The sequence below is a fragment of the Chanodichthys erythropterus genome, chromosome 10 (assembly GCF_024489055.1).
Source record: "Chanodichthys erythropterus isolate Z2021 chromosome 10, ASM2448905v1, whole genome shotgun sequence".
NCBI classification, from domain to species: Eukaryota; Metazoa; Chordata; class Actinopteri; order Cypriniformes; family Xenocyprididae; genus Chanodichthys; species Chanodichthys erythropterus.
Window position 1 is genome coordinate 6,668,023 of NC_090230.1, and position 26,872 is coordinate 6,694,894.

The window sequence follows — 26,872 nt, forward strand, 5'->3', positions numbered from 1 at the left end:
GTCAGTACTTTTAGTCAAGAACCAGCTGCACAGGCGTTCAGAAATCTTCATCTTCATGTCAATCAAATGTGCACATATTATTTGGCTCATTGTTTGTTGTCTGTGCTCATCTTGCAAGCTGTTTGTATTTCTTGTCTTTAAGGCAGTTAAATATGTCATGTCTTCTTTTTTTACCAGATGATGTGAGGTCAGGCAACATTCAAACTGAATTAATGTTACGAGCTAAGATCACAGAAAGTAGATGAGGGAGTGAGTCTCCGCCTGAGTCCCGCTTCGTTACAGAGAGACACATTCCCCATTTTTGCACCAGAACTATTTTTGTGATTTTCTAAAAAAGTTTGTAGAGCTAAATGAATAAAAAATATTTTATTTGGCACTCACAATAACTACAAATAAATAAATACTATAAATATGATAACATTATAAATACATATATATTAGAAATATGTATATAAATATATATATGTTATGATACGTTTCTAAATGTACACATATTATTATATGTTATAATTGGTATGTCATTTAAAATAAAATAAAACTTACTGACTTAAAACTCAATGTCTGTGAATGTCGTATATGTGTGATATATATATATATATATATATATATATATATATAAAAACGTAACTAGTATATACCTATTGTACACAATGTATAAATAAAATAGCCATTACAAAAATTAGGAAGACGTTTTATTTGTTATTTGTCAATTTAATCATAATATATAGTAAGGCAGCATAAGCTTTCTAAAGAATTAGTTGATTCAAGCTGCCTCTTGGATCATCTAATCTTTATCTCTCAGTATTCTCTCTGATGAACAAATCCATAAATAATGGCAAACAAATCTGCCTGTGATTGAATGATTTGACTTCTCAAGTTCAATTCTCGCTCTCTTTCTCTCTATTCTTGTTTCCATCAGCAGAAAGCAGTTATAGACATATTCCTGATGCTGCCCTGTGGGCTCTGGTGTGTCAGTGTGTAGGCAGACGAGAGTGGGTGGAAAATTTTGGATGAAAATAATTGATCGAGGGAGAGAGGCAAAGAGATTTAAAATAGTGAAGGCAGAGCAAAGCAAAACAAAAACAATCACTCGCAGCGTTATGCTGTCTCACCAAGATAATACTCACAGGACAGTAGCAGAGCTCAAATACCTGTTTAAAGAATTGTGTAGAGTCTTGTAAATGACATGATAATTACATGCAACTCTAATGAGATCACACATAATGAACACATCTAAAAGTGCCTTACAAGAACATTCCGGGTAAGATGCAACTTGAGCTCTCTCAACAGCATCAGTGTTAAGCTGTCAGTCACAGACAGGTAATAATTTTGACTCGTCTTTCAGTTTGTGTGAAAGGTTTTGCAACAGACATTTGCAAAACAAAGGCCCTATTTAAACCTGGTATTAAGATGTGTTTTGTTAGATCGGATCACAAGTAGATGAGGGAAACACATTCCTGTTTACACCTGGGGCCTGTACCATGAAGCCGGATTAGCTGGCTAGCCAGGTAAGTTTCAGATTACTTTGCACCAATCCAGGGTTTTAGGTACCATTAAAGTAACTTGACTTTTAGCGGTGTTCATCGCCATAGTAACTTACGCTCCACGGCTAACCTGCTCCGGGGCAGGTTATCTTCTGGGTTAGAGATTTTAAACTGAAATTGGACCAATCAGATGTAAGCTAAGTGACACTGACACACCCAACGCAAGTCACTCCCCCAGTTTCTCTTCGTCCAAATTAAAGGTCATTATAAAGTAAAAACAAATATGTGACGATGAAATTGTCTGGTTTTAATGATAATATCATTTATATGATTTGTATAATTATATGATCTATATTTTTATTAATCCATTACACACACGCAAGTTTAGTGTAACAGTAGTTATTAAGCAATTAGTTTCAATGAGTATTAATATATATATATATCATATGTAATATAGGCCTAAATAAGGAGTAAATATACTCTTTTAAAATGACTACATGTGACTTTGTATGTTTAAGTCTCTATCGTTATATATTATCAACTATATAAACTAACTTCACAACTTTTCACACAGATTCATGTGCACGTACTCCACTAACTCAGGATCAAAGCCTGAGTTGACAGAGAAAGTTGATGATCAGCCTCATGGTACCAACAAAGCCGGATTGGAGTGGTTTGGTTTTGTCAACTCGAAACTAATCCTATAACCCTGAGTTTGTTCATCTACCATCATGGTACAGGCCCCTGGTGTTTTACTCTTGTCTCCTTTGTCCACTTTTGGCCTGATTTCTTTGAGGGGAGGGTCTACGAGAAGGTAAATGTATGGGCTTTTTAAGATCTTTCGATTTAATGGATGAAATAACCTTGTACAATTTACATACAAATGCAAAAGGAGACGACGGAAATCATACAGAGAGCATTAGCTTTCGTTTTTGCTCTGAGAGCCGCAAGACCACAGCGAATGCGGTGTGTGTTAGAAATCAGGAATGGTGAGAGAACATTGTGCTTGGTACATTTTTCATCTTCAAACCAAACGTGGGTCTTCAGCCGAAAAAATATTTAAATCCCATCTGGCTAGCGCACTTCCAATAATGTTTATGCTTTTGTCGCTCTTCGAACACATACGACCACATGAGCATCTACAGTACACTACAAAAACAATCTGGTCGGATGCGTTTTTGACTACCACTGAAAGTGGTAAAAAGTGGACAAGCTCAAAATGTTTTAGACCCTGTTTATGCCTGTATTTAGCAGCGTCCACTTGTGATCCAATCGACCAAAACTCGTGTTAATACCAGGTATAAACAGGGCCAAAGTGTTGCAATTTGCAAATGTGTCTGCATTGAATGACGAATCAATTAACGAATGGTAAAAATCATTATGTAAGTGAATGTGCTGCAAATGTGTTAAAAATTTACATTACATGGGAAAAATAGTTTTACCAACAGAAATTTGCTCTTTAACAAAGTGTAAACGTCACATAAGAATTGTTTTATGAATTGCTTCAGTGGTTTTATGAACACTTTAGAATGAATTCTGTTAACAAATGTGAGGATACAGCTTGTTGAAAATTTATGTAAGAATGGTTTTGCGAGCACTTTACACAAAAATTCATCTTGTAAACAAACATGCAGGTACTGCATTATTACATTTTACGCAATAATGGTTTTACAAATATTTGACAAAGAAATTTGTTCTTTAAACCAATTGTCAGTGTAGCATAATGTGGCATTTTATGTAAAAATGGTTGGTAACATTTTTTTAGTGTCCTTGTTACATGTAGCTACTGTAGTAATAACTATAAATAGCTACATAATTACATGCAACTAGGGTTGCAAAGGGGCGGAAAGTTTCCGGTAAATTTCCGGAAACTTTCCACGGGAACTTAACCTAGGGAATTTTGGAAATATTCCAATTTGGAAACTTAATAGGAATTTATGGGAATTTATGGGAATTAATTGGAAATTTGGGGAAATTTATACAGATTTATAATATATATATATATATATATATATATATATATATATATATATATATATATATATATATATATATATATATATATATACATACATATATATAATGTATCATATAAAACAAATATAAACATTTTGTTTGGTCATAACATGAAATGACAGTTATTTATTTTTCGCATTCAATTATTTTTAATTTAGTAAATATGTAAATTAAATATATTTTTATTGCAGCAATTGTTTTGTTATTTATTTCAGTGTCACATGATCCTTCAGAAATCAGTCTAATTTTGCTGGTTTGATACTTATTTTTTATTATCATTGTTGGAAACAGTTGTGTTAGCATGTTAGAATGATTTCTGTAGGATCATGTGACGCTGAAGACTGGAGAAATGATGCTGAAAATTCAGCTTTAATCACAGAAATAAATAATATTTTTATGTATATCAATTATTATTCCATTATTTTAAATTGTTTTATGTTTCACAATATTACAGATTTTTCTGTATTTCTGATCGAATGTGCATGTTATGGACTGGGGGAATGCACAGTGCATGCAGGGGGTGTGTCCTCAATAGCCCTGCAGTAAGTAGTGTGCTGTGTGAGGAATGTGCAGGGTAAAAATTAAACTAAAATTGCATTAAATATGGTTGTTTTAATCAAAATTATGTTGCAAGATGTTTTTTCAACTACATTTAAGTACCCTGTTATAGGCTAACCTGCAATTTTGCAAAATCCCTGTTTATTCCCATTAATTCCCGTTTATTCCCATATATTCCCGTTAATTCCCATGGAAAGTTTCCAGCTTTGAAAATTCCCGGAATTTTGCAACCCTACATGCAACTAACCCTAAACCAAATCTTAATCCTAACCCTTATCCTATAGTAAGTACATGTGGTTAATTATTAATACTCAGTGCTTAAATGTGTCATTACACTGTAACACGGACACCTTAAAATAATGTGTAGCCAATGGTTTTATTTATGATTTACACAGAATTGTGTTGTGTAAACAAATGCATTAGTGCTGCATGCTGAGACTGAAATTGTAGAAATCACATTCTTGTTAAAAGAGAGCAGGAATTTTGAGCAGTTTGGGTGGCAAGATTTTCCTCGCAGCTCCAGGTAATGGCATGAGTTTCCCACCTCATTCACACTGTGAGTACAACCCTGTGGTTGTCACAGCGCAGGCTTGGCACATGAATTTAGGAACAGGTGCCAACTCAGTGTCACCTCTACAGAAGATTAGCAAGGATTGGCCGTTGACTGCACTGCTCAGGACTCTGCTTACAGTGGGCATCACGGGCACCTCCGGCGGGTACTTTGAGGTCTTGCCACATGGCATGCACACATGCAGTGAACACAAAGGCAGTCCTATGGATTCTCACCTCGAGTAAAGTGTCAACTGGCATGCAGTGTGGCACACCTGCGCCTAACGGATGGCCAAAATGAGATATATGTCTGCGTTTGCTCATAGTTCATAGTAAGTTCATAGCAACATAGTAACATTTTGATTCAGTAACATGTGTAGGCTATGTATTTCCTGAATATATAGTCCATTTGTTATTGTACTAAGTTAAAAATACTACTCTGATGTATAAATACCTAGTTCAGTCATGAAACTCTAGAGGGTGCAGGCTGATAGGTACTTTACATGCAATCTGCAAGCAATCACATCATTACCGCATGGCACAAACTGATTGGCCTCTGCTGATCCTGCAGCCATTAAGATTGCTTGCTCAACATTTAAATAGTCTGGTTCATTGTTTGCTGTAACATAGTCCTGCAGCACGCTATCAAATTTACTCTGAACCCCTCCACCTCCTCCAGCTCCACCTGCCTAGATCTGTTATGAGATTTATGAATGTCTATTTATGCAGGAGCAGCATATCTTACATGCTCACAGCAGCGTGTCTTTGTATGTATTAGCAGTAGCAAGCAGGGCTGGGAATCTTTAGGCACCTCATGATCCGATTCCAATTCTGGGAGTCACAATCCAGTTATAAGTAATTATAACATTTTAAAATAATTACAAATTAAAAAAAATAAATTTAAACAATTGTATGTTAAGAGTTTTAAATATATAAACTAATACTTCAAAACAAAAGCAAATAGTAAATAGTATTAATAGTCTCGGAATACTGTTTCAATGTTGTCATGATTGAAATACATATTCAGATTTAGATACATATTCTGACTTACACTTACACACTGTAAAAAAAAAAAAAAAAAAAAAAAAAAATATATATATATATATATATATATATATATATTCACATTTATGAATGTATATTCAGATATATGAATAAATATTCATAATTATGTAAGCAATATCAAATGTAAAATCATACTATTGTACACTGTAAAAAATGTTTTTTCGAAGTTGTAAATAAAACAAAGATTATTGGAGTATGTTTTACAAGAAAATACTATTTCAGTTTTTCTACTTCGAAATGTCTTGTTACTTTCCATTTCTTTGTAATTGCTTGTGAAGTTTATTATTGTGAAGTAATTTTAATGTACTAAATATGTTTTTAATAATATGTTTATAATATGTTTAAAGTCCCACTCTAGTCAATAATTGTATCCTTTAAAACTCATCTTTGAAAATCAAAATGGCACATTTAAAGGTTTTATTTTCCCCAGTGAAAATAATTTCTTCATGCCTTTAGTAGTGCAGAACTATGAATATACAAATCTGTCCCTGCCTCCACTCAAACACACCAGCAACTGTAGTAAACGCAACACAATGGAAAGCGGAAATATTGGTTTAAGAAGAAGAGGAATAGTGAATAATACAGGGTTGTCTACAAGTAAATTTATCAGAATGGTAATGCGTTTTATGTATGACGCTCTACAAAGTCGAACACATAACGGTAACTGATATGATAAGCCTGTAGTGTGACTACGTTATCAAACAGCTAATAATGTGTTGCTAATGTTACACAAGCCATGTTCTCATTCGCCATCTTAGAGTCAGACAGCTGGCTTATAAATATCAGCATCTTTAGAAGAACATCATAGAAAGTCAGTGGAGAAAACCCCCGCTGCATGTTGACGGGATTGGTTACATGTTTGTGACACTAGGTGACACGGGTGGTTTCAAAATGTGTTTTTGAGACTGTATTTGTTAAACAGTTTTAAAGGGGTCATGATCTACATTGTTTTATAATGTTTCCTGGGCTTCACTTATAATGTTAGTATGCTTTGTACATCAATAATTGTCATAATTTAGAGATAAAAGACATTTTTCCTACCCTGATTTTAGCTCGGTTTGAAACATGTCTGCTGTGAGACTTCACTAAAAACACCCACTGCTGTGATTGGCTGACATCTTTCCATTTGAAATAGCCAAGTATTACTCTTTCAAAAACTTTTAGCACATTTTTACTATTATAGCTCTCAAGGTAAACTAATCATGAAAAGTGTTGCATTAGATTTAGATCTATGGCATTAGAACATTGTAGCGCATGAAAGCAGTGATCTCGTCATTGCAACGTCATTGCAATTTGTGCACGCTAACGAATGCTTTCATCGTAACTAACAGTCCAAATGCATTGTAACTAAGAGATTCGTTGAATAAAACTGGAGTTTTGTCCAGAACTCAGTCACTGATAAACTTGCGCTGTAACTCCAGCGATTGTAAAGGGAGCATTCTTTGATCGCTTTATATAATTTAATCACCGTTTAAATAACAGATTATTTTCATCCTACTAAGAGAAACAATTTGAAGTTGACCATTTAGTCACTGGTTTGATTTACTGACACATAGACAAAGAACATCTGACTGTACATGAATCATTACATATCAGATCAGGTATTAGAATTAACAAAGTTACTTAAATGTTGTTGCATTACTGTTGATATCATAAAAGTCTGTTTGCAAAGCTTGTGCCGATTGATTTACCAAAGAATCCACAATCGAAATAAATAAATAAATAAATAAATTGCGAATACAAATAAATAAAGCTCAATTGAGGCTGCATGTACACTGCAAGTTTCAATGCACAGATCCAATCTTTTGACCATATCCGATTTTTTTGCTGGATGTGCTTACATTTCTTTTAAAAGTGACCTGTATCCGATGTCTCCTTTTTACACTGCGAAACGAACCAAAAATAGCATATATGACATCACAAATCAATTTCAATGGTACATTGAGTTTAATTTATTGACATGGAAATTCATATAGAAACCCATTTAATGCAATAGTTACATCCCTACATCAAAATAATCCAAATTCTTCACGACAGTATACGTACACAGCTCCGCTGGAAGTGTGCGAGTTGAATAATACTCGGGTAGATATTTGTTATTTCAAGAGCAACACATTTCAACGTCAGATCGCCTTTTATTTAACACATACAAATTAAATGAATACTCTGCCAGTCAACTAGAGATGTTCTGTTTGTTATAGGTATGTCTGTATCGCAAAATGTAAAAAAAAAAAAAAACTCACTTGCTTTTTTCCTGCTTACACGGTCGTGGCTCATATCCGATCTGTGCCACATAGGAGGAAAAAATCGGAATTGGGTCACTTGAACCATGCAGTGTAAATGGGGCCTGAGACATTCACATTGTTGAAAATAAATAACCATATTCTTAGCATTAGGATCCTTTGAAAGGTAATGTTATTTTTAGTCCTGTATCGCTCTTCTCTCCTCATCATTTCACTAACACGCCAGTGGAAGGGGCTAACGTTGCAATGATGAAATAGGTGTTGATTTGTTCTGCGGAGGCGGCGTTTCACCTACATAGGCACATTCTTGGACGAGTCGTTCACTGGGCCTGGTATCAATAAAAGCTTTTATTGGACTAACAAGAAAGTTTTCAGTTCTGAAACTTTCAGGATGTTCTTACAGTATGATGACCTGTTATATATCAAAATGATGACCTGTTATATATTTAAAGCTCAAGGAAAAGTTGATTTCTCAATTCACGACTTCTTTAAAGAGAAAATACTCATTAATGGTGTTGACTGATGAATTTGCCTTAAAGCATATTAAAATCACCACATAGACATAGACATATAAACAACATTACAAACTTGATTTTCACCACAGGGGGTGAATTATCTTAAAATACTAACCTATTAGTATCTGCCAAGTGAACGTTATATAGAAAACTCATATACTCAGACATCAAAACAAAACTTCTGTTCATTCATACATGTGATTTTGCCTGAAGGTCTTTATCTTTGGTGGTTTGGATGAGGGCTTCTTCATAGTTTAACCGTAGCTCTGTAAAGGTCACTGTATGCATAAAACTTTCCGGATGTCCTTTGTAGGGTGAACTTTACTCACACAAAAGAAAATTGTCGGAAAATGTCAGCTACTGGATATGGATCTGTCAACATATGGCTGAATGTGACATATTTGTATAGTGCTATCTGATAATAAGACTTGAGTCTTAAAATGTATTAAATGTAAGACTTAAAGTCCTTGTAAAGTCATTTTAAAGTATGTGTTTTGAGCTTGTCACACCGCAGAAATGTGTTATTAACCACCCAGCCAAATTTGAATGATTAAAAAAATCTGCAAGTAAATGAAATAAGTTATCAAAATCTCGAAAAAATAGGCAGCGTTCTCTGCTCTCAAACGCTGGGGGCGTGTCCGCTGTCGGCGCTGAAACCACACCCACTCTTCAGAGCTGCCGTCTCAACTTACTTGAGTCTAATGAGTCGAACATACTGATGCATATTAACAAAAGAATCACGTTAGAGGGTTGCACATTTTAGTAGAGTTACTGTGGACTACCTACTTATAACATAAGCACACACGACAACTTACACTCATTGGGCACATACTGCCGGACTGTTGTCGAGTCGACAAATGACGGTGCCGTGAGACGGGAGGATGAAGGCCGGGACGGGAGAGACTCTATCCGGCCCCATATATCATCGGTTATCGCTGGGACGGTAAGAAGGCCGAGGCGGGAGGGGGCCTGTTCAGTCACATTCACCAAAAACAGCGGATGATGAAAGTTTGTAAAACTATCCAGTGTAGAACGATCACTTTAGAATCCTTCATATCATCATTTTAGGAAATTTGAATAAGGAGGCCGAGCATATTGTATATTTTAACAACCATGTAATATGCATTTGCGTGACGAAGGCATTACTAGCTAAATGTGCAAAGGGCTGTATGACTGTAATGACACTCGAGACTGAGCGAGTGAACCGCTGTAGAGTTAGAGGTGGCGCCACGCTCGGTACGTCATCGACAGTTATATAGTGTTAGGGGAGGGGCTATGCTCGGGGGACGATGTGCGTCATCAGACCCCCGTTATAGCTCCGCCCAAAAAATCCTGAGCAGAGACTTGGTGAAAAACTGTTTAATGCTCTAACTTCACAATTAAGCATTACACAATTCACAGTTTCAGCAATACATTTGTAACATTTATAAAATGTTTAGAAAGAATTCTCTGAATTGACTTTACAGGGACTTTAAAAATGTATTAAAACAATTGAAACTTTACATAATGCTGTTCTGATGTCTTATGTGGCGATTCCCTATGCATTCTAGCGAGGTGTATAGATGTGGAAAGAGACCATTTTCAACCGAGAAAAGGCAACAAATAAGCTCAACATGGAGCCTGAAGTAATACCTGTCTGTGTTTTGTGCCCCTGAAGAAAACAGCTGTTGCAGACAAGATCTCTGCAAGGTCTCTCTCCCCTCCTTTCCAAGAAAAACTGCCTTTTGGGAGGAATATTAGTGGTTCATAATGTCCTTATTTCAACCTGGCTTGCAGGGTCAGGAAAAGCAGAATAAAACGCACAATCTTGTCCGTGAAGTAAGGACAGTACACACGGCATAAGTAACATTTATGTCTACAGACAAAATTGATTTACATACAGTGTATGTTCAAATAATATATTTACAACAATAAATAAATAACATTATGTGTTATGTGAATGATTCACAAATATTTAGGTGCTGCATGATGTGACAATTTACCAGGGGTGTCAATTGGGTATGGCAGGGTATGGCAACTGCCATACCTTGGCTGCCTGGTCAAGTCAGTGCAGTTTGTATAATTTTATTCTTTGCATGCAGGATTAACGTTTTTATATTGTGTAACATATAATTTGTATTTTTAAATAAAACAGAAAAGTAAGTAAATTAAAGTGATCTGGTTGTCATATTTGTGTCATGTAAGCTCAACGGTGCTGCCAATGTTTAGTCTATTCACAACGTGATTTTACAGCGTTGTGTATTGTAGCCAATCACAGGGATTTCTGTTGAAAATATTGACCAATCAGAGGTGTTTAAGTTACTGGTTGTCCTAAGCAGCTGTGAATGTGACAAGTTTCTATTTTTTTTGCTGCGACTGGAACAACAACACAAAGTATGGCAATGTTAATCTCAGCTAAAGTTTATGTGCTTTATTTAATGTTAAAAGCATGTAATGTGACTTTCAATATCGTTTAGTGCTCCCATCTTTGTAGCCGTAGTAAAAGCAACAATGGATAATTCACCTCAGATCTTGAAATTAAACAATTGGAAGCAAGACCGTTCAAACTGTGAACATACAAGTGTATTCGATGACAAAGATTGTTTTAGTAGCTCAGTATGTATTTTTAAAATCCCCCTGTAGTCAATTATTTTATCCCTTAAAACTCATATTTGATCACCAAAATGACATATTTAAAAAAAATTCAAGTAAAAAAAAATGTATTCATGCCGTAAAATAGCTTGAATGTAACTACACCCTTGCCTCATTTATGGATCGATGAATATGCTAATTAGCCCCGCCCCCACTGGCTCGCGCCAACTCGGAGAGTCTACTGTTGTCATAGTGATGAGCAATTTGTTGTATGTGTTATGAATATTTAAGAAAAAAGCTTGCTTCGCTTCATATATTCAGTTTAATTTCCGACGCTTAAATTGTGTTTTAAATTATGAATTGGTAAAACGCCTTTGCAAAACGGTCTGAATCCACTTGCATTTATTTGGACTGCCCTCTCACTTAATCACCTGAAGCGATTTCTCAGTAAAACAGACAGTATCGAGAGAATAAGCAGCCGTTTTCCTCTATGAACATGCGCCAAATGGATGTATGACAATTTCGTTGCTTTTTGGAGTTTTCAGATTTAAAAAAACATTCAGATGAAATCCTGTAGGCGCCCGTGCCTTCTCCGTACATGAAATCAATGCACATCCTTGAATGAGCGCGGATTTCCAGCATATTTACTTGAACTTATCAGGTAGGCTAATATCTATGGTTTGATCCATTCCAGAGGCGGCCAAAATCAGGATTTATAATGGACTGAATAGCTCTCTCAGATTCCATACTGACTGACATATGCACATGAATCACGGTCACACGCGCACACTCAGAGCAATATTGTTTAAGCTATGTTCTATAGTATTAAAATATTTCAAAGGACAAAAACATGAACTTTATTGGCTTTACTTCAAGTCAGCTGTCACTTTACTTTGGCGCGAGCCACTATGAGCTCACACACTTGGCACAGCCCTTGTGACTGTTCTGTCATTAATTAATATGAATTAATATAAATAGCCTTTTGCTTGACTACGTTATCAAACAGCTAATAATGTGTTGCTAATGTTACACACACCATTCCTGTTCTTCATGTCAGAGTCAGACAGCTGCCTTCTAACAATCAGAATCTTATTGTTCAACACAACATCGTCGCTATATTGCTAAATCTACACAATTTTTCATATCACTGGAAAATATACCGGGATAACCTGGCTTCTCGAGCGGTCATAGTTAATGATATGCTAAAGCCTGCCGGCACGTTGTTGTGATTGTTTACAAGGTAGTCTGTGACGTCACAAACACAAACGATTTCAAACCGCAGGTTTTTGGTTTACTGCAGTTTCATAGATAAAATACTCAGCAATGGTGTTGACTTATGAATTTCACCATGGTTTGGCTTAAAACATATTAAAAACACTACATAGACATATAAACAACATTAAAAACGTGATTTTTGTTTAAATGGTGTAATATTTGTGAATTTGATTATGTACTTATCCATTTTCTTGCGAGTGCCTTCAAGTTTAATCTCTGGTGCCATAAAAAATTCCATGAGAGCCTGCCCACACTGTGTTCTGATTGGCTGTGGTTTTTGATTGACTGACTTTTAGTTTTACAAATGAGGACAATCTTTGTAGGATGACCAAAAATGTTTTTGGTAATCATATTAAAAATAACACTTAAATTGGATAATATTCAGACTTTTGAACTTTGAAGTGCTCCAAAAAGTTGTGTGAAGAAACTGGGAGTGTCACGTCGAGGAAGTAAGGCTGGATGACGTCATCAGGGTCTATCATACCCTGGCTTTTAGTGAAATGACACCACTGCAAATTACAAAACAATGGTTTTACAAAAGAATGTGCGTAGGAATTAGTCATGGTGCCACAATTTATGTAAGAAAGATTTTGCGAACAATTTGCACAGAGATTTGTTCTGTAGATGACTTTGTCGTTAATGCATTATACCTCAATTTCTGCAAGAGTGGTTTTATGGAAAATTTGTGTCTAAACTAAATATGTTTATGCTGCATGAAGGAACAATTTAAGTGCTACGGTTTTTATTTGGAACACATTTTGAAATGTGTTCTATAAACAAATGTATCAGTACAATTTGAACAGAAGTTTTCAGCGTGAAATGGTCGTATTTTGGAGTATTTTAGAAAGGCTGCATTACCAGCAACAGTAGAAACAATAGCCCACGCGGCCTTTAAGTGAGCATTGCAAAGAGGGTCCCTTGCTGCTAAAATTTAGAAAGATCAATGCTACATATTTCCAACCAGTCAAAGGGCATTTATTGTAAAACACATGTAGTGATTTTATTTTGTAGCATTGGGAAAAAAACAACAACAATAAGAAAACATTTCAACCTTCTTTCTGTAGACAAGACAACTGTTGCGAGGCAAGCGGATATTATGGGTTTCATTTTTGTATGGGAGTATGTCTCATTGATTGAAATCATATAGGAATGTTAATTTATAGGGATGTTTAATTTATTTATTTTTAATCAAAGACAGATCTGAAAAGAAAAAAAAAAAGTTACTTGCACTTCGTCATTTGCATAAAGCATTGCTTTTCCCTGCGTTCCGTTGCCCTATCACAACAGGCATGGGTCATGAGTCACAGCCTACCAGTTGAAAACTATAGTTCTAAAGTATATATTTGCTGTGTACTTGACATTCAAACAGGATCACTGCAGACCTCTGGGTCAACAAACACACAAACTGTACAGATTGTAGAATCCATGCTATTGAGTATGAACAATGCATAAGTTTACCTTGATTGTGGGTTTCTTGGTGGAAAACCCTCTGTACCATCCTGAAATAGACAAAATGCAAACGTTAGTTGAGAAACATTGACATTATAGTAAATGAGATACAAACATCAGAAACAATAGTGGGGTAAGAAAAACTTAAAATGAAAATATATTATCTGAATATATAATAATTTTAGATATTTTTACTAATATATATATATATATATATATATATATATATATATATATATATATATATATATATATATATATATATATTTTTTTTTTTTTTTTTTTTTTTTTTTTTACAGTAATAAAGCTAGCTGTTAGCAAAAATGTCTAAAATTATTAGATAAATAATATCTAATAATTAAACAATATTGTGAATAATAATTAGTTTAGGTGAAATACATCACACAAAATTTGCTATTCAGATAAAATATCAACATTGAGAAATGCATAGGCATTCAATAAATGTGTTGAAATGAAATCTAGTGCCCCCTATGGCCAAAAAGTAAATTTTAAATGTGTTTGGGGGCATCTTACCCCAGGGGGGGTCATAGCCCCATGTAGTGTTTGTACATCCACAATATGCACCCATGAAATACATATCCAAATGTCAGTTCTTTTTTGTCAACATAATGTTTGCTGTGCGCACACATACACTTGATGTTTTGACCCTGAAAAAAGTACTTCACTGTGTTGCTAATGCATTTTACCACATTTTCACAGCAACTATGCTGTGTTGATGGCCATATCTTTTTTTAGATAAGGTGGAACATGAAGACTGGAACTTATAGTACACTAAGGTGTAGGCCATCAATTTCACTGGCTGATGTCCAGAACAAAATCAGCCTCCCAGCAGATTCAACAAACTGAATCTGCAACAAACTGAGCATTAATTGGTTGATTTCCCAGAAGAGTATAAAGACCGTGACGCAATGTCAAAGCAGTGATCTGTTTGACACCCCATGAGCATTCTGGCCAGTTCAACACAGAAACAAGGCATCCAATGGCATCTATATAAGGCGGGGCTACCTGACCAATGGCAAATGAGAGGATCGTTCAGGAAATCCGTTTGAAAATTGTCATTTTTGCAATCCTGCATTCTGCATTTTTGCAGTTGTAATGTTGACATGCATTCTCTGTAAAGCTGCTTTGAAACGATATGTATTGTGAAAAGCGCAATACAAATAAATGTGAATTGAAATTCTCTTTGGTGTCACTAGAAAAACACAGGAGTAATTAGAAGTAAAAATATGCTATATTAAGATTATTATCAATCAATAAAACATGTTCAAATTTTCTATTTTTTTTTGTTTTTTTTTTTCAAATTGCATAAACATGCACACAAGACATATCTTTTAAAATTACTCCTAATGGACAAAATGTTTCCTGGGGGTAAAAACATTCAGGGAAACAGAAAATGTACTACAGGGAAAAAAATCATTTATAAATTTAAGGTATTTTAACATTATGTAGTTGAGTATAAATAAAGTTTATGCCACTGAATTTATGAAACAAAAAAGCTGTATAATTTCACCAAACATTGCAAACACATCTATATATTTATCCAGTCTCTGGCTGTTTTCTCACACTGTATGTTTGGATAAAACAAGCCTTGGAGACACCATCAACCAAATTATTACTCGGCTTTTCTCAGCTTGAGCATTTTTCACTTAATTAGAGCCTAAATAACCAGTACCTCCTCTAAAGAGCTGTTAAACTATTAGCAAATACCTGTGGCAAAAAAAATCATAAGCAGCACCCCTGACTAATACAAGCAGATTTTTATATGTTCTGAAGAAAATGTGAGGGTGCTTGACCATGTATAACCCCTCTGGTCCTACTTGCCCCACTCCAAGCAGGATTCGAACAGGTGTTTATGTCATGAGAGGCGACAGCACTAACAAGGATGCTAAAGACCACAGCCACTAACATCGGTTGCTAGCGCGCCTCTTAAGGCCAGGAGAGTGACGTTTATTTGCGCAGCTCTTACTGGCTGGCCTCCATTAAACTCACCCCCTAAACCTCACTCTCATCTGGGTCATGGCACCAATGTAACCAGTCCAACTTGATGCTCTCCGAACAGGATTCAAACCGGTGTCTGCGGCATGGGAGGCGGGCGCGCTAACTAGGACGCAGTCTCTAGCATCAGTTGCTAGAGCGCCTCCATTATACTTGCAAAAACAGATGTCCCAATGCTAAAGTGTTCTGGATGGTTGCCAGGTTGTGATTATGCAGTTGCTCAGGTGTCTTAAGTGATGTTACACGTTGTTATGCCGATAATAGTGTGTTATAGGGGGTCTTTAGATATGGCTCAAATACCTCCTACAATGCAAGTCTATATTTTTTTCACTCATTTTATCATTCACTTAGCAATATTTGGAAATTACTTCAGAAATATTAAACATTGTTCCACAAGCTTCAAAATCTTCACACCAAAGATGAAAACTGTAATGATAACAATAAAGAATTAGTTTTAAAAATTGTTCTAAATTCATAAGAATAGCAAAGTCCACGCCACAACTATAATGATAATGTTTGTTATCATTTTCTTCCAACTGATAAATGTTAACATCAGTAGCCAATCAGAATCAGAATACTGTACATCCTGCTTTAAAGAGCTTGAACATTTAAAGTAGTAGACGACAAAAATGCAGCGCTTATAATAAACAGAAGTAATGTTCGTTGGTGTAGATGCTTATATCGTTATGACTGTAGTCATTCTTGGCGTAAATGGGCCTTGAATAGTAATACTGATGCCTAACCAAATCCTATTAACTATGTGATGATGGGACATTAGGACTCAGTAGAGCAGGGGTGTCCAATCCTGCTCCTGGAGGGCCACTGTACTGCAGAGTTTAGCTCCAACCCCAATTAAACACACTTGATAATGAAGGTTTTTAGGCATACAGGAAACTTCCAGATAGGTGTGTTGTGGTAAGTTGGAGCTAAACTCTGCAGGACAGTGGCCCTCCAGGACTGAGTTTGGACACCTCTGCAGTAGAGAATCTGTGTAAAAAGGGAAGTGAAATTGTCAGTGTGTGATGCAATCATTAACGTAGCCATTTGTAAACAATTTGCTGTGACAACTGTGGAAAATATTCATAAGCTTGGCTGCTAACATCACTCACACCTGTGGCCATCTGTCTTGAACGCAACCCAGACTCTGCCGCATTAATCATTGCAGTCTATCTTTGTTAGTATTCTCCCCAGGTGCATCTTGAAAACGTAAGAGGTGCACTTTGTAATTAGCTATTTGGTTTATGCAAGGAATGAGCGGGCCACGTCCGTCAACGTTAGCCATTTCCATTATCACTTTCCATTTAGCACCAAAACAAACCATGCTATTAGCTAATGAACAACATTCCCGGCAAAGAGTCTTGTGTCAGTTTGTGTGACGTAAAATGTTACTGCTGTTTTCTGGGTCCAGATGGGTGTCAATTCATTTTTAGCGTATTAGCAACATGCAAATGATTTTGCCGTTAATTTGCTAGAAGCTGGTGCATAGCAGCTAGCAAACAAGATGTTTAGGTCTTCTCTAGAGAAGAATCCAGACAAAAACCACCACAAAAAAAGTTGTGAGTGCCGTACACAAACAGTATGTGGAAGTGTTTGTGCTAGAGGCTGACTGTAGGCATTAGCTGTGATAGATTAGCAGACGGCTCATGTTTGCTGGCGTGAGACTTCCATGTGGACATGAGGAAACTCAGCATCAACACGCAGCTGCCAACAAACACCTGATGAAATGTGTCATCTCTCTGTGTGTCTCTCAACAGGTTCACACTGCAGGGACTTGTTGAGCTGTCAGAATATTCACAGCTGTGATGGTGACAAGTCTATCTCAAGAGGTTTTGCTCTTTAGGGGGCCACACCCTTGTGGGATGAATACTAGACCACTACTCTCTGTCTGTCAGTCCATATGTGTCTGTTTGTCTATCTGTCTATCTACCTGTCTATGAGTATACTGTAACTGTCAGTCTATCTATCTATCTATCTATCTATCTATCTATCTATCTGAGTTGTCAAAAGTATCAACTTCAGTACCACGTCGGTACTGAAATTTTAAAAATGTGACGCTTTGAGCGAAGTTGAGCAGATTCATAAACACCTCTGACTGGCCATTGTGTTCACACGCTCATCAGATATGTCTGTGATTGGCTTCAATGATCACTGCTTCAAAAACATGTTGTAAATAGTCATATGAGGCTCTTCACTGAGCGCTTACACAGATACATCTCACTTGCACAAAACCATTCAGTATTCCTCAAAATTAATAAAAACAGTGAAATGCAATCTCAGAATTTTACGTAAACCTATAATAATTAACTATTAAATTACACAAATATACTTTATGTATTTAATCTCACCTAACTAATGTCTTTGCTGCTGACCTTCAATGATCCAATTAACCATAATAAAAAGCAAAACTGATCTATCTATCTATCTATCTATCTATCTATCTATCTATCTATCTATCTATCTATCTATCTATCTATCTATCTATCTATCTATCTATCTATCTATCTATCTATCTATCTATCTATCTATCTATCTATCTATCTATCTATCTGTCTGTCTGTCTGTCTGTCTGTCTGTCTGTCTGTCTATATATATGCCTATCTGTCTATTTGTCTATCTTCATGTCTGTTTGTCTATCTGTATATCTGCCTGCCTGTCTGTGTCTGACTATGTAATGTACCTTTAATATCCCATTCAAGTTCTTTTCTATTCTAGAGTCTTTTGATACTCTTAAAAAAAAAAAAAAAAGAAAAAAAAGAATGCTGAACTGGGTGTCGTTTACAATTAAAGGAAAACTCTCAATGAGCACAAACAAATATCCTGTCATCAAGTCTTTAGACACACACTTCTCCCTCAAGTTCCCAGTGGATGACACTGCAAAATCTTCAATTCTCAAAACAGAAAGCTTCAATCAGACCACTGGCCACTGCAGACCACTGTGACACTCCAAAACCTGGAGCTTTCAAAAGCTTCGATTTTCCAGGCATCCATTACCTCAAAAGTATGGCACTGCAGCAAAACAATCAATACGTACAACAAACTGCTAACCCTGTGAATCAGAGCACTGATTATCCCAGCCCTTGAGGCCAAAGCCAAAACTCTCACCTCACCTGGTGACCTGCAGCTAATCTACTACACCCCATACACAATCTGTTTGTCTATCAATACACATTCAGTCCTTTAGAATGTGCAGTACAGAATATTTTTTTTATTTTTATTTTTTGTCATTATTTATTCACCCTAATGTCATTCCAGATCTGCAAATTTTGAAGAATGTCACTATTTACCATAGAATGAAAGTAGACTGTGATTTTTCTATGAAGAACCAAAAAGCAGTCCCAAAAATCACCATCAAACTTGACAATAAGCAACAATTTGCACCCAGAACTGCTTAAATACACTCTACACTCAAACACCTGAGGTAGAATGGCAGGGTTTTGTGTTTTGCTACTTCTACAAACTGAAACATATTTCTTCCCCCTTTAAAAGGCTGTATTTCACTGGCTGTGGTTCAATGCGGCATGCATCTCTCACTCTTTGCCTGCGGGCTCTGAATATCAGGCTGTAACCATGACCATTGACAGCTCTTGGGAATGAGCATTTTTTATTACTGACCTTTAAACTGCGACACTCTGAAATTGAGCCACTTTTCTTTCAGGACCCAGAGGGGGCTGAAGCGAAAATCCATGAAAACTCTGTTACCTGGAATTTGTGCGGATTGCGTTTCTGAATTACTTTTAAATTCAAATTGTATTAACACGCTGACCCACGTTTGTAATAAGTGACTTTTTTCATTAATGCATTTAAAGAGAGAAGTCAATACCCAAAATCTTCACCCCACAATCGGTTTGTGCAATTTTGAGAGGATTTTCAAGGATTATTCAACACTTCCTCTTGGGGATCAAGCTAGTCTCAAAGTTAACTCATTCAAGAAGAAATGCAGACAAAAGGTGACCATCAACATCATTTTGAGCTGTTTCTTTTTGCTGGATCTAGAAGATCTTGCTTCATCTACTCCCAGGACAAGTGTTCTTCTCATAGTATTCCTGACAAAGAAAGATTACTCATGAAAAAAAGTGAGTGAAGTCTCGATCAATACTGGAGGACTGACGTTCCACAGCTAATATCACATGATCAGTCCTGTTATCTGAGCGAGCCAGCACATCCTGGCCAGGGTGCCGATGTACAGCTTTCACCAAACAATCGATGGTTCGCTCATGAATCAGAGCCCTTGTCCTGAGATGGGTACACAACAATCCCATTAACTGCAGGGCTGAGGTAACAGTAGGATAAAGCTAGCTAATAGTGCAAAAAGTCAAATAAACAAACAAACAAAAAAAAAACAAAGCATTAATATACACTAATCAAACATGCATTACTGTTCTGTAGGCTGAAGTACAGAGATGCCCTGAAATTCAGTTTTGAAAGTCTCTTGGTTCCATTTAAGTATTCAGATTTATCCTGGTTTCTAAAGTAAAGACTGCCAGCAGCACAAGTTACATACTGAGCAAAAAACGCAGAGACAGGAGATTTTGTCTTGTAATATACAGGACGATCTGAACTAAGAGTGGGTGGAAAATGTTGCTATGTCTCTTGGCACTTTCCATGAATAGGTTACAAAAAAGGGTTTGAACAATATATTTTTATTATTTTTTTAAACAAATGGTCATGAATAACCTTCGGAAAATGCTTTCTGCCCACCTTGGGGGGCTAAACGAAGAAACAAACAAAAAAATGAACTAAAAACTAATTCATTTAACAATGATTAAAACAGAAGAATGTGTAAAAGCGTTGAATTTGGTTACACTTTAGACATTCTACTAACTATAAGTAACTTTTCAAATACATGTCAACTAGGGCTGGGTAAAAAAAATATCGATTTCTCAATTTCAATCGATTCTTTTTTTTATGGACCAATATCGATTCTTAAATCCCATGAAATGATTAGTCTATCCTGTTTTCAGTTGATAAATGAACAGAATATGTAGCACTCCTCCCATCCAATAAATCACAGTAATCTTAGTGCTTTATTACTTTTGATATGAAGCAAAGTCTCAGATTTCAATTCATGTCCATCTTATTATGAAATTCAAAAAAGAAATACTGTTTTGGAACTGTTAAATGTGATGTGACAGATCACTGTAGCACCTCAGTTAAAGAGAAGCGGCAGCACAGAGCGCATGTGAACTTATCCTCTCCGCTTTAATACCATTTACAGCGTGAAATAAACATGACTAAACGTCTGAAGGTATGTTAAAACATACAGTACAACTTACCGACATCCTTATCATGTCACATGAAATCGTTCAATCAGTGTTTCAACCTCGGAAAGACGTCAATAAAACAGCTTGTAAACAATGTCACATAACGTCACATTTACCTCAGAAAAACCATATTCAGTGACCATAAACCAGTAAGTCAGCTAGAAAAATGAACTCTAGAGAGCAGCATTCTGATAAATATGCACTGTTACGTATTCATTATAATTTTTAATGTTCTTCAATACTTAATGCATGTTTGAATAAACCAGTTATGACAGTCACGATTTAAATGTTTATAAATATTAAAAAAAAAAAATGAACTGGAGTAGAAATATGATTATGTAATTCTAAACTTTATTTATTAAAAAAAAAAAACATCATTCATTGCAACTTAAGTGTTTGTATATAAATAAGTTCAATTTTAACTTTCAATATTATAGTAATTGTCATGATCCCAGTCTGTGTTCCCCTGTCTTGCAGACTTTTGTCGTATTTCCTGTCCTAGTGCCATGTTTTGTAGTCCTTTTGTAGTTTTTCTTGTTGATTTAGTTCCTGATTGTTCCCAGGTGTGTCTTGTTTACCAATCACTCTTTGTGTATAAAAACCCCAGTGTTTCTCATGTTCCTTGTCAAGCATTACCATTACATGGTTGTATTGTGTGCATTTGTTGCAGTGTTGTGTTCATGAGCCTGGGTTTATCTAGTTCCTTGTATACAGTTATTTTAGTTGTTCTGTTTCAATAAATTTCTACTGCATTTGGATCCAACGCTTCAAGTCTGCAGCACCAGCATTACAGAACGCTAGACCACATGGATCCAGCAGAGGAAATTCTGTTCCTTTGACAAGGTATTAGTTCTATTAAGGATTACACTGCTCAGTTTTGTGTTTTTGCTAACTGTTTGGACTGGAAGGATGCTGTTTTGAGAGACTTTTACTGTCATGGATTGAACAAACCTATAAAATAACTCATGCCAAGAGGAAAAAATTATCTGACCTTAGAACAATTGATTGACTATGCTCTTGTTAAGTGGTCCCCCCCTTCACTGTGGGGGTTGAAGAGGACCCTTCTCCTAAATATTTTTTTGGAGGGGGGCACCAAACACCAAGCTCCAATGGGTCAGGCTCCATGGCCATCTTGGTCACCAGCATGTCCTCTTTTGTTTGTTGATAGCCCTGTGCTTTCTGTACCTTCCTGTCCTGTGGTTCCTACACCTAAGCCAGTTCACAAGATAGCTGTCATTGCAGAGCCTCGTCGTGTCTCCGCAGATCTTCCAGAGCCACGTCAAGATGGCTGCCACACCTGAGCCCACAGAGATTGCAGCGCTGGCCATTATGGGCCACAACCATTTGGTGTGCACATACATCAGCTCCAATCCATGAATCTGCTCCAGAGCCTGCTTCAACCTATGAGTCCAGTCCAGAGTCCACCTCAGTCCATGAGTCAACTCCGGAGTTTGCCACGGTCCCTGAATCCAGCCTTGCATGCTATGAACGTCCTGTCTGTCCTGAAACGACCATGGAGGTCATCCCTGAGTTCCTTGTCTGCCCTGAAATGACCATGGAGGTCGACAATGAGTTCCCTGTCTACCTGGATGTTGCCATGAATGTGGTTTCTGTCTGCCTTGACATGACCGCAGAGGTCGTACCAGAATGGTTTGTTTGCCTCAACGCAACCAGAGATCGTCGCTGAACTTCCTGCCTGTATCAATGTGTCTACAGAGGTGGCTCCTGGGGTTCATGTCTGCCTCAACATGACCGCAGAGGTTGTACCAGAATTGTCTACCTTGTTCAACACAACCAGAGAGGACATTCTAATCAGAGCCCTGGGGGGCTTTTCTGAGCTTCCTGTCTGTCCAGTTATGGCCCTAGTGGCCAATGCTAACCATTCTGTGCTTCATGTTACAGTTTCTCCTGATCAGCCATGTTGGTTCCCAGTGTTACCAGATCTGCTGTGGTGGTCTTCCCAGCCCTAATGTCAACTAACTCACATTAGTAGAAGGTGTAGACCAGGGATGGGCAACTCCGGTCCTGGAGCAGTCACTGCCCAGCAGAGTTTAGCTCCAACCCTAATCAAACACACCTGAACCAGCTAATCAAGGTCTTTAGGATTAGTAGGAAAGTTATAGGCAAGTGAGTTTTTATCAGGGATGGAGATAAACTCTGCAGGACACTGGCCCTCCAGGACCGGAGTTGCTCATCCCTGGTGTAGACTGTTAGGGTAGGGTTATGTGTTAGGGTTAGTAGAATAAGTTGACATGTATTTGCAAAGTTACTTATAGTAAGTAGAATGTCTAAAGTGGACCATTTGAAATTAAGTGTTGCCCTGAATTTTTTTTTTTTTAAACCTAATCTGAGCTGTCCCTCTATAGGGCGAGATAGTTTGGGGTCAAAAGTTGGTTTGTAATTAGGGCTGGACGATATGGCCAAAATTTATATCACGATATAATTCTTAATTTCAGTCGATACGATATAATTCCGATATCGATATGAACTATATAATAGCCTCAGAAAAACTACCAAGAACGGCCACAACGGATGTCTGTACCTACAAACGTCTGAAATTAATTTGCCAAATCTATGAAATCTCTTCCTATAAAACTAATATTTTAGAAATAAAAACGGTACAAATTTGTTCAGCTTTTATTTGTATTTAGCCTTCATACAAACATAAAAATAAACACAAGACTCCCTCACTTTAGTGAGTTTTTTTTTTTAAAGGGTCATGAAACCCCAAAACACTTTTTTTGAGATGTATACAGATATGCATAGGCTGCACATCAGTGAAAAAGTTATTTTTGCATTTTTCATAGCGATTTCTGTCTTCCTGTTTGAAAAGCTGAGTCGGAGCAACGTCACAAAATCTGACGTAATCGTGTTCTTTCGGCCCAAGTATGGGCATGGTCGAGCATGTTGACGTAGACCGTTTTGAGCGAATCTCAACATATATACATGACATAAAGCTCATTTAATCCAATCACTGCACTGTAGTATGCATAAGATTATAATTGCAGTATTATGCATGAGGAAGCATCACTTCTCTCGGAAGTGGATTGTTTTGCTGTAATCTACCAGCACAAATGGAAAATATGTTTGCATGAGATTGCATTACAGCGGAGAATTCAAATAACACAAAAGTGCTGCTCATTCACCTCTGCCTGCACTAGCTGCGTTCAAACACGCGAGCCGTACGCTGTTTCCCTCAGAACAGCACGTGTGTTGTTTGTATTTTGCTTGTGATGCGGTCAGAACTGGAGTTTAAATACGAACACATGAAAGATACGATTGTTTTTATGATATTCAGGCGGAGCGCGCATATGCTCAGTTTCAGCGTGGAGCTCCACGCTGAAACTAATAACACTAGCCACGTGACACATAGCTCATACAGAATAAAGTATCTGTGTTTAAAGTTTTTATTTCACACATTCTCCTGCACCAAACATTAACCAGCACGGTGTAGTTATGCACACATATTTTCATCAAGTTGTAGAAGCTTGTTCCGTCGTATTTGCATCAGGTGTACTCATTTTGTAAAACTTGCCACGTTCATGTTTGATCTTAGCGTGCAACTGCTGAGCACTGGCTGGTGGCTGCATGTCTCTGTCGTGTACGTCATCACGCAAACAGCCAATCGCGTTCTGCTCTTTCTAACGGCTGCGCCTCAAGTCAGTGATGCTGTAATGTATCGAAATACCAGAAATGTGTTTAAAAATCATATCACCATTATCGGAAAAAATTATATCGCGACATATATTGATATTGAATTACTGTCCAGCCCTATTTGTAATTACTTACATTTCCCAACTGGAAACTGACAAAAAAAATTAATTTGTTACTGTGTGAGACATCAACACCTGTAAAGTTATTTTCCAAAAACATTAGCTTAAAAGTTTTATGGTACTTCTGGAAAATGACTTACCCTCACACTTTTCCAGGATCTGAACTGTTTCTCCAAGCTCTAGAGTCAGACCATGTGACAAAGATCCTCGGAAACTACAGACCACTGGGAAAAGATAAAAGAGAAGAGGGAATTGAGTAAGATGCATATTGAAAGCGTTCAGAGACGATGCATTCAAAATAAAACCACAAAACAATTTGCTGTTAAAAGTGATGTGTAATTTGTGCTACAACTCTCCTGAATATATTTCCTAAACATATTTCCCTGTCTGCCATTGGTCAGATATCTCCGCCCCTTGCTGATGCTCTTGGTTGAGACCGTGTTTGCTTTAAGGCCCTGATATACTCACACTGAAATTCCTTTTCATTCTTCGCTTAGGGATTAAAAGAAGTTCGAAATACCTTTGCTGTTAGCAGCGTGAGCAGCAATGAATTCAATGAATATGTAAATATGTGCTGCACGTTTTCCTCTCATTTAAAAAAATAAAAATAAAAAAATCTACAACAGCGGTCGAAAAAACAGCAATTAAAGTGCCCCTATTATGCTTTTTTGAATATTAACTTTCATGCAATGTGCTGTCTGTGAATGTAAACGATCTGCAAAGTTGTGAAGCCGAAAGTGCACAATAATTATTGTTTCTCAAAATAATGAATCGACTGAACCACTTAAACGAACCGGTAGGAATTTGAATCCCACTTCTGTGACGGCCACACGTCACAAAGTAACACATTTGCCTAATGCCCGCCTATGGTCTTTATTGGCTTTAAAGCAAGTAGCTTCACAGTATTAAGCATGAAGAACAGTGTCAGTGTCGCTTTCAATTAGACATGCAACATGAATTTTTCTATAAAGCAGCTCTCCAGTGTGTTCATGTTTTTACTCACATTTGACCTCGACGGACTGAACAGAAGAAATGAAGCTGAGAAGATTTATTTTTTCAAAGAAGGTGGAGCCTCAGAGTCACACTCATCTATTGCATCATCACCACCAACCAATGGTAGTTAAAAAGTGTTTATCAGCTGGAGCAAGCTTTTACAGAAAGTTTGCTTTGGAAATCTGTTTCAAACTCCCGAAACAATCTCCAAACGAACTTAATTTTGGCCTGATTTTATTCTAAATGACGTGTATCGATGCCTTCGTTCGGATTGCTCAAAAAACAGAGCAATGTGTTAGTGCCACAGAGAGACAATATTTACACTTTTTGAGGAAAACCACCTACAAATGGTTTACTTACAAGTAAGCACAAGTGCAATATTACAAAATATACCATAGAAGCAGGAACTTTACAATTAGAAAACGTCTGTAAATTCAATAGCGTCATAATTTTGAGCAAAATAACAGAGAATAGGGTGAATAATTGTCAGCTGTCCTCAGGAGGGAGCTCTGTATGTTCTCCATACATTTATTTTTCAGATGGTACGATTTGAGGAATGCTTCAGTTATAGATGCAGTGGTTACTATATTTGAAGCCTAGAATTTTAGCTGTTTTTTATTTTTTTTTTAGGGATAAGCCAAAGCTAAAGACAAAGCTACTATCATATTAAGGTCATCTGTGGTCCATGCTTTTGCCACTGGGTTCAGTAGAACAAAAGGTGTCTGTTTGCTTTTATGTTGGCCACATTGTTTTCTTCACTGGTAACTATAGTTTCTGCCAAAATATAGTTGCTATACTGTTATTATTAATACAGTAACACTGTGATAACTTGGTATCAGCCACCACTGTTATATGAAGGTTTTTAATACTGATATTTTAATATAAGTTTTCATTGTTATGCTTATAATATAATATATAATGATTTTTTTTTTTTTTTTTTTTATGTTATCTACCAAGATTCCACTACGGTGCAGATGGGCAGAGCAGCACTGTGGAAATAATAGGATTTACTTTCAATGAATGCATTCCGGGACAGCAAAAAACGGACATGTGCAGATTTAAAAGCAGAGATATTCTGAATTGCCATGGTAACATGGACAGAGC

General features: G+C 36.7%; 1 protein-coding gene across 10 annotated transcripts in view; it reads right to left on the reverse strand.

Annotated features, from left to right (window-relative positions):
- dock3 (dedicator of cytokinesis 3) overlaps window positions 1–26,872 on the reverse strand; it is a 276,148-nt gene that overhangs the window by 173,062 nt on the left and 76,214 nt on the right. For all 10 annotated transcript variants that reach the window (XR_010896060.1, XM_067395896.1, XM_067395895.1 and 7 more), the window contains 2 exons: window positions 24,916–24,999; window positions 13,735–13,775 (listed from right to left, as the gene is read on the reverse strand). Coding sequence is in view for 9 of the 10 variants with exons in the window: in XM_067395896.1 (XP_067251997.1) it covers window positions 13,735–13,775; window positions 24,916–24,999 (125 nt within the window). In the remaining variant the exon portion in view is untranslated. The remainder of the gene's footprint in view (window positions 1–13,734; window positions 13,776–24,915; window positions 25,000–26,872) is intronic.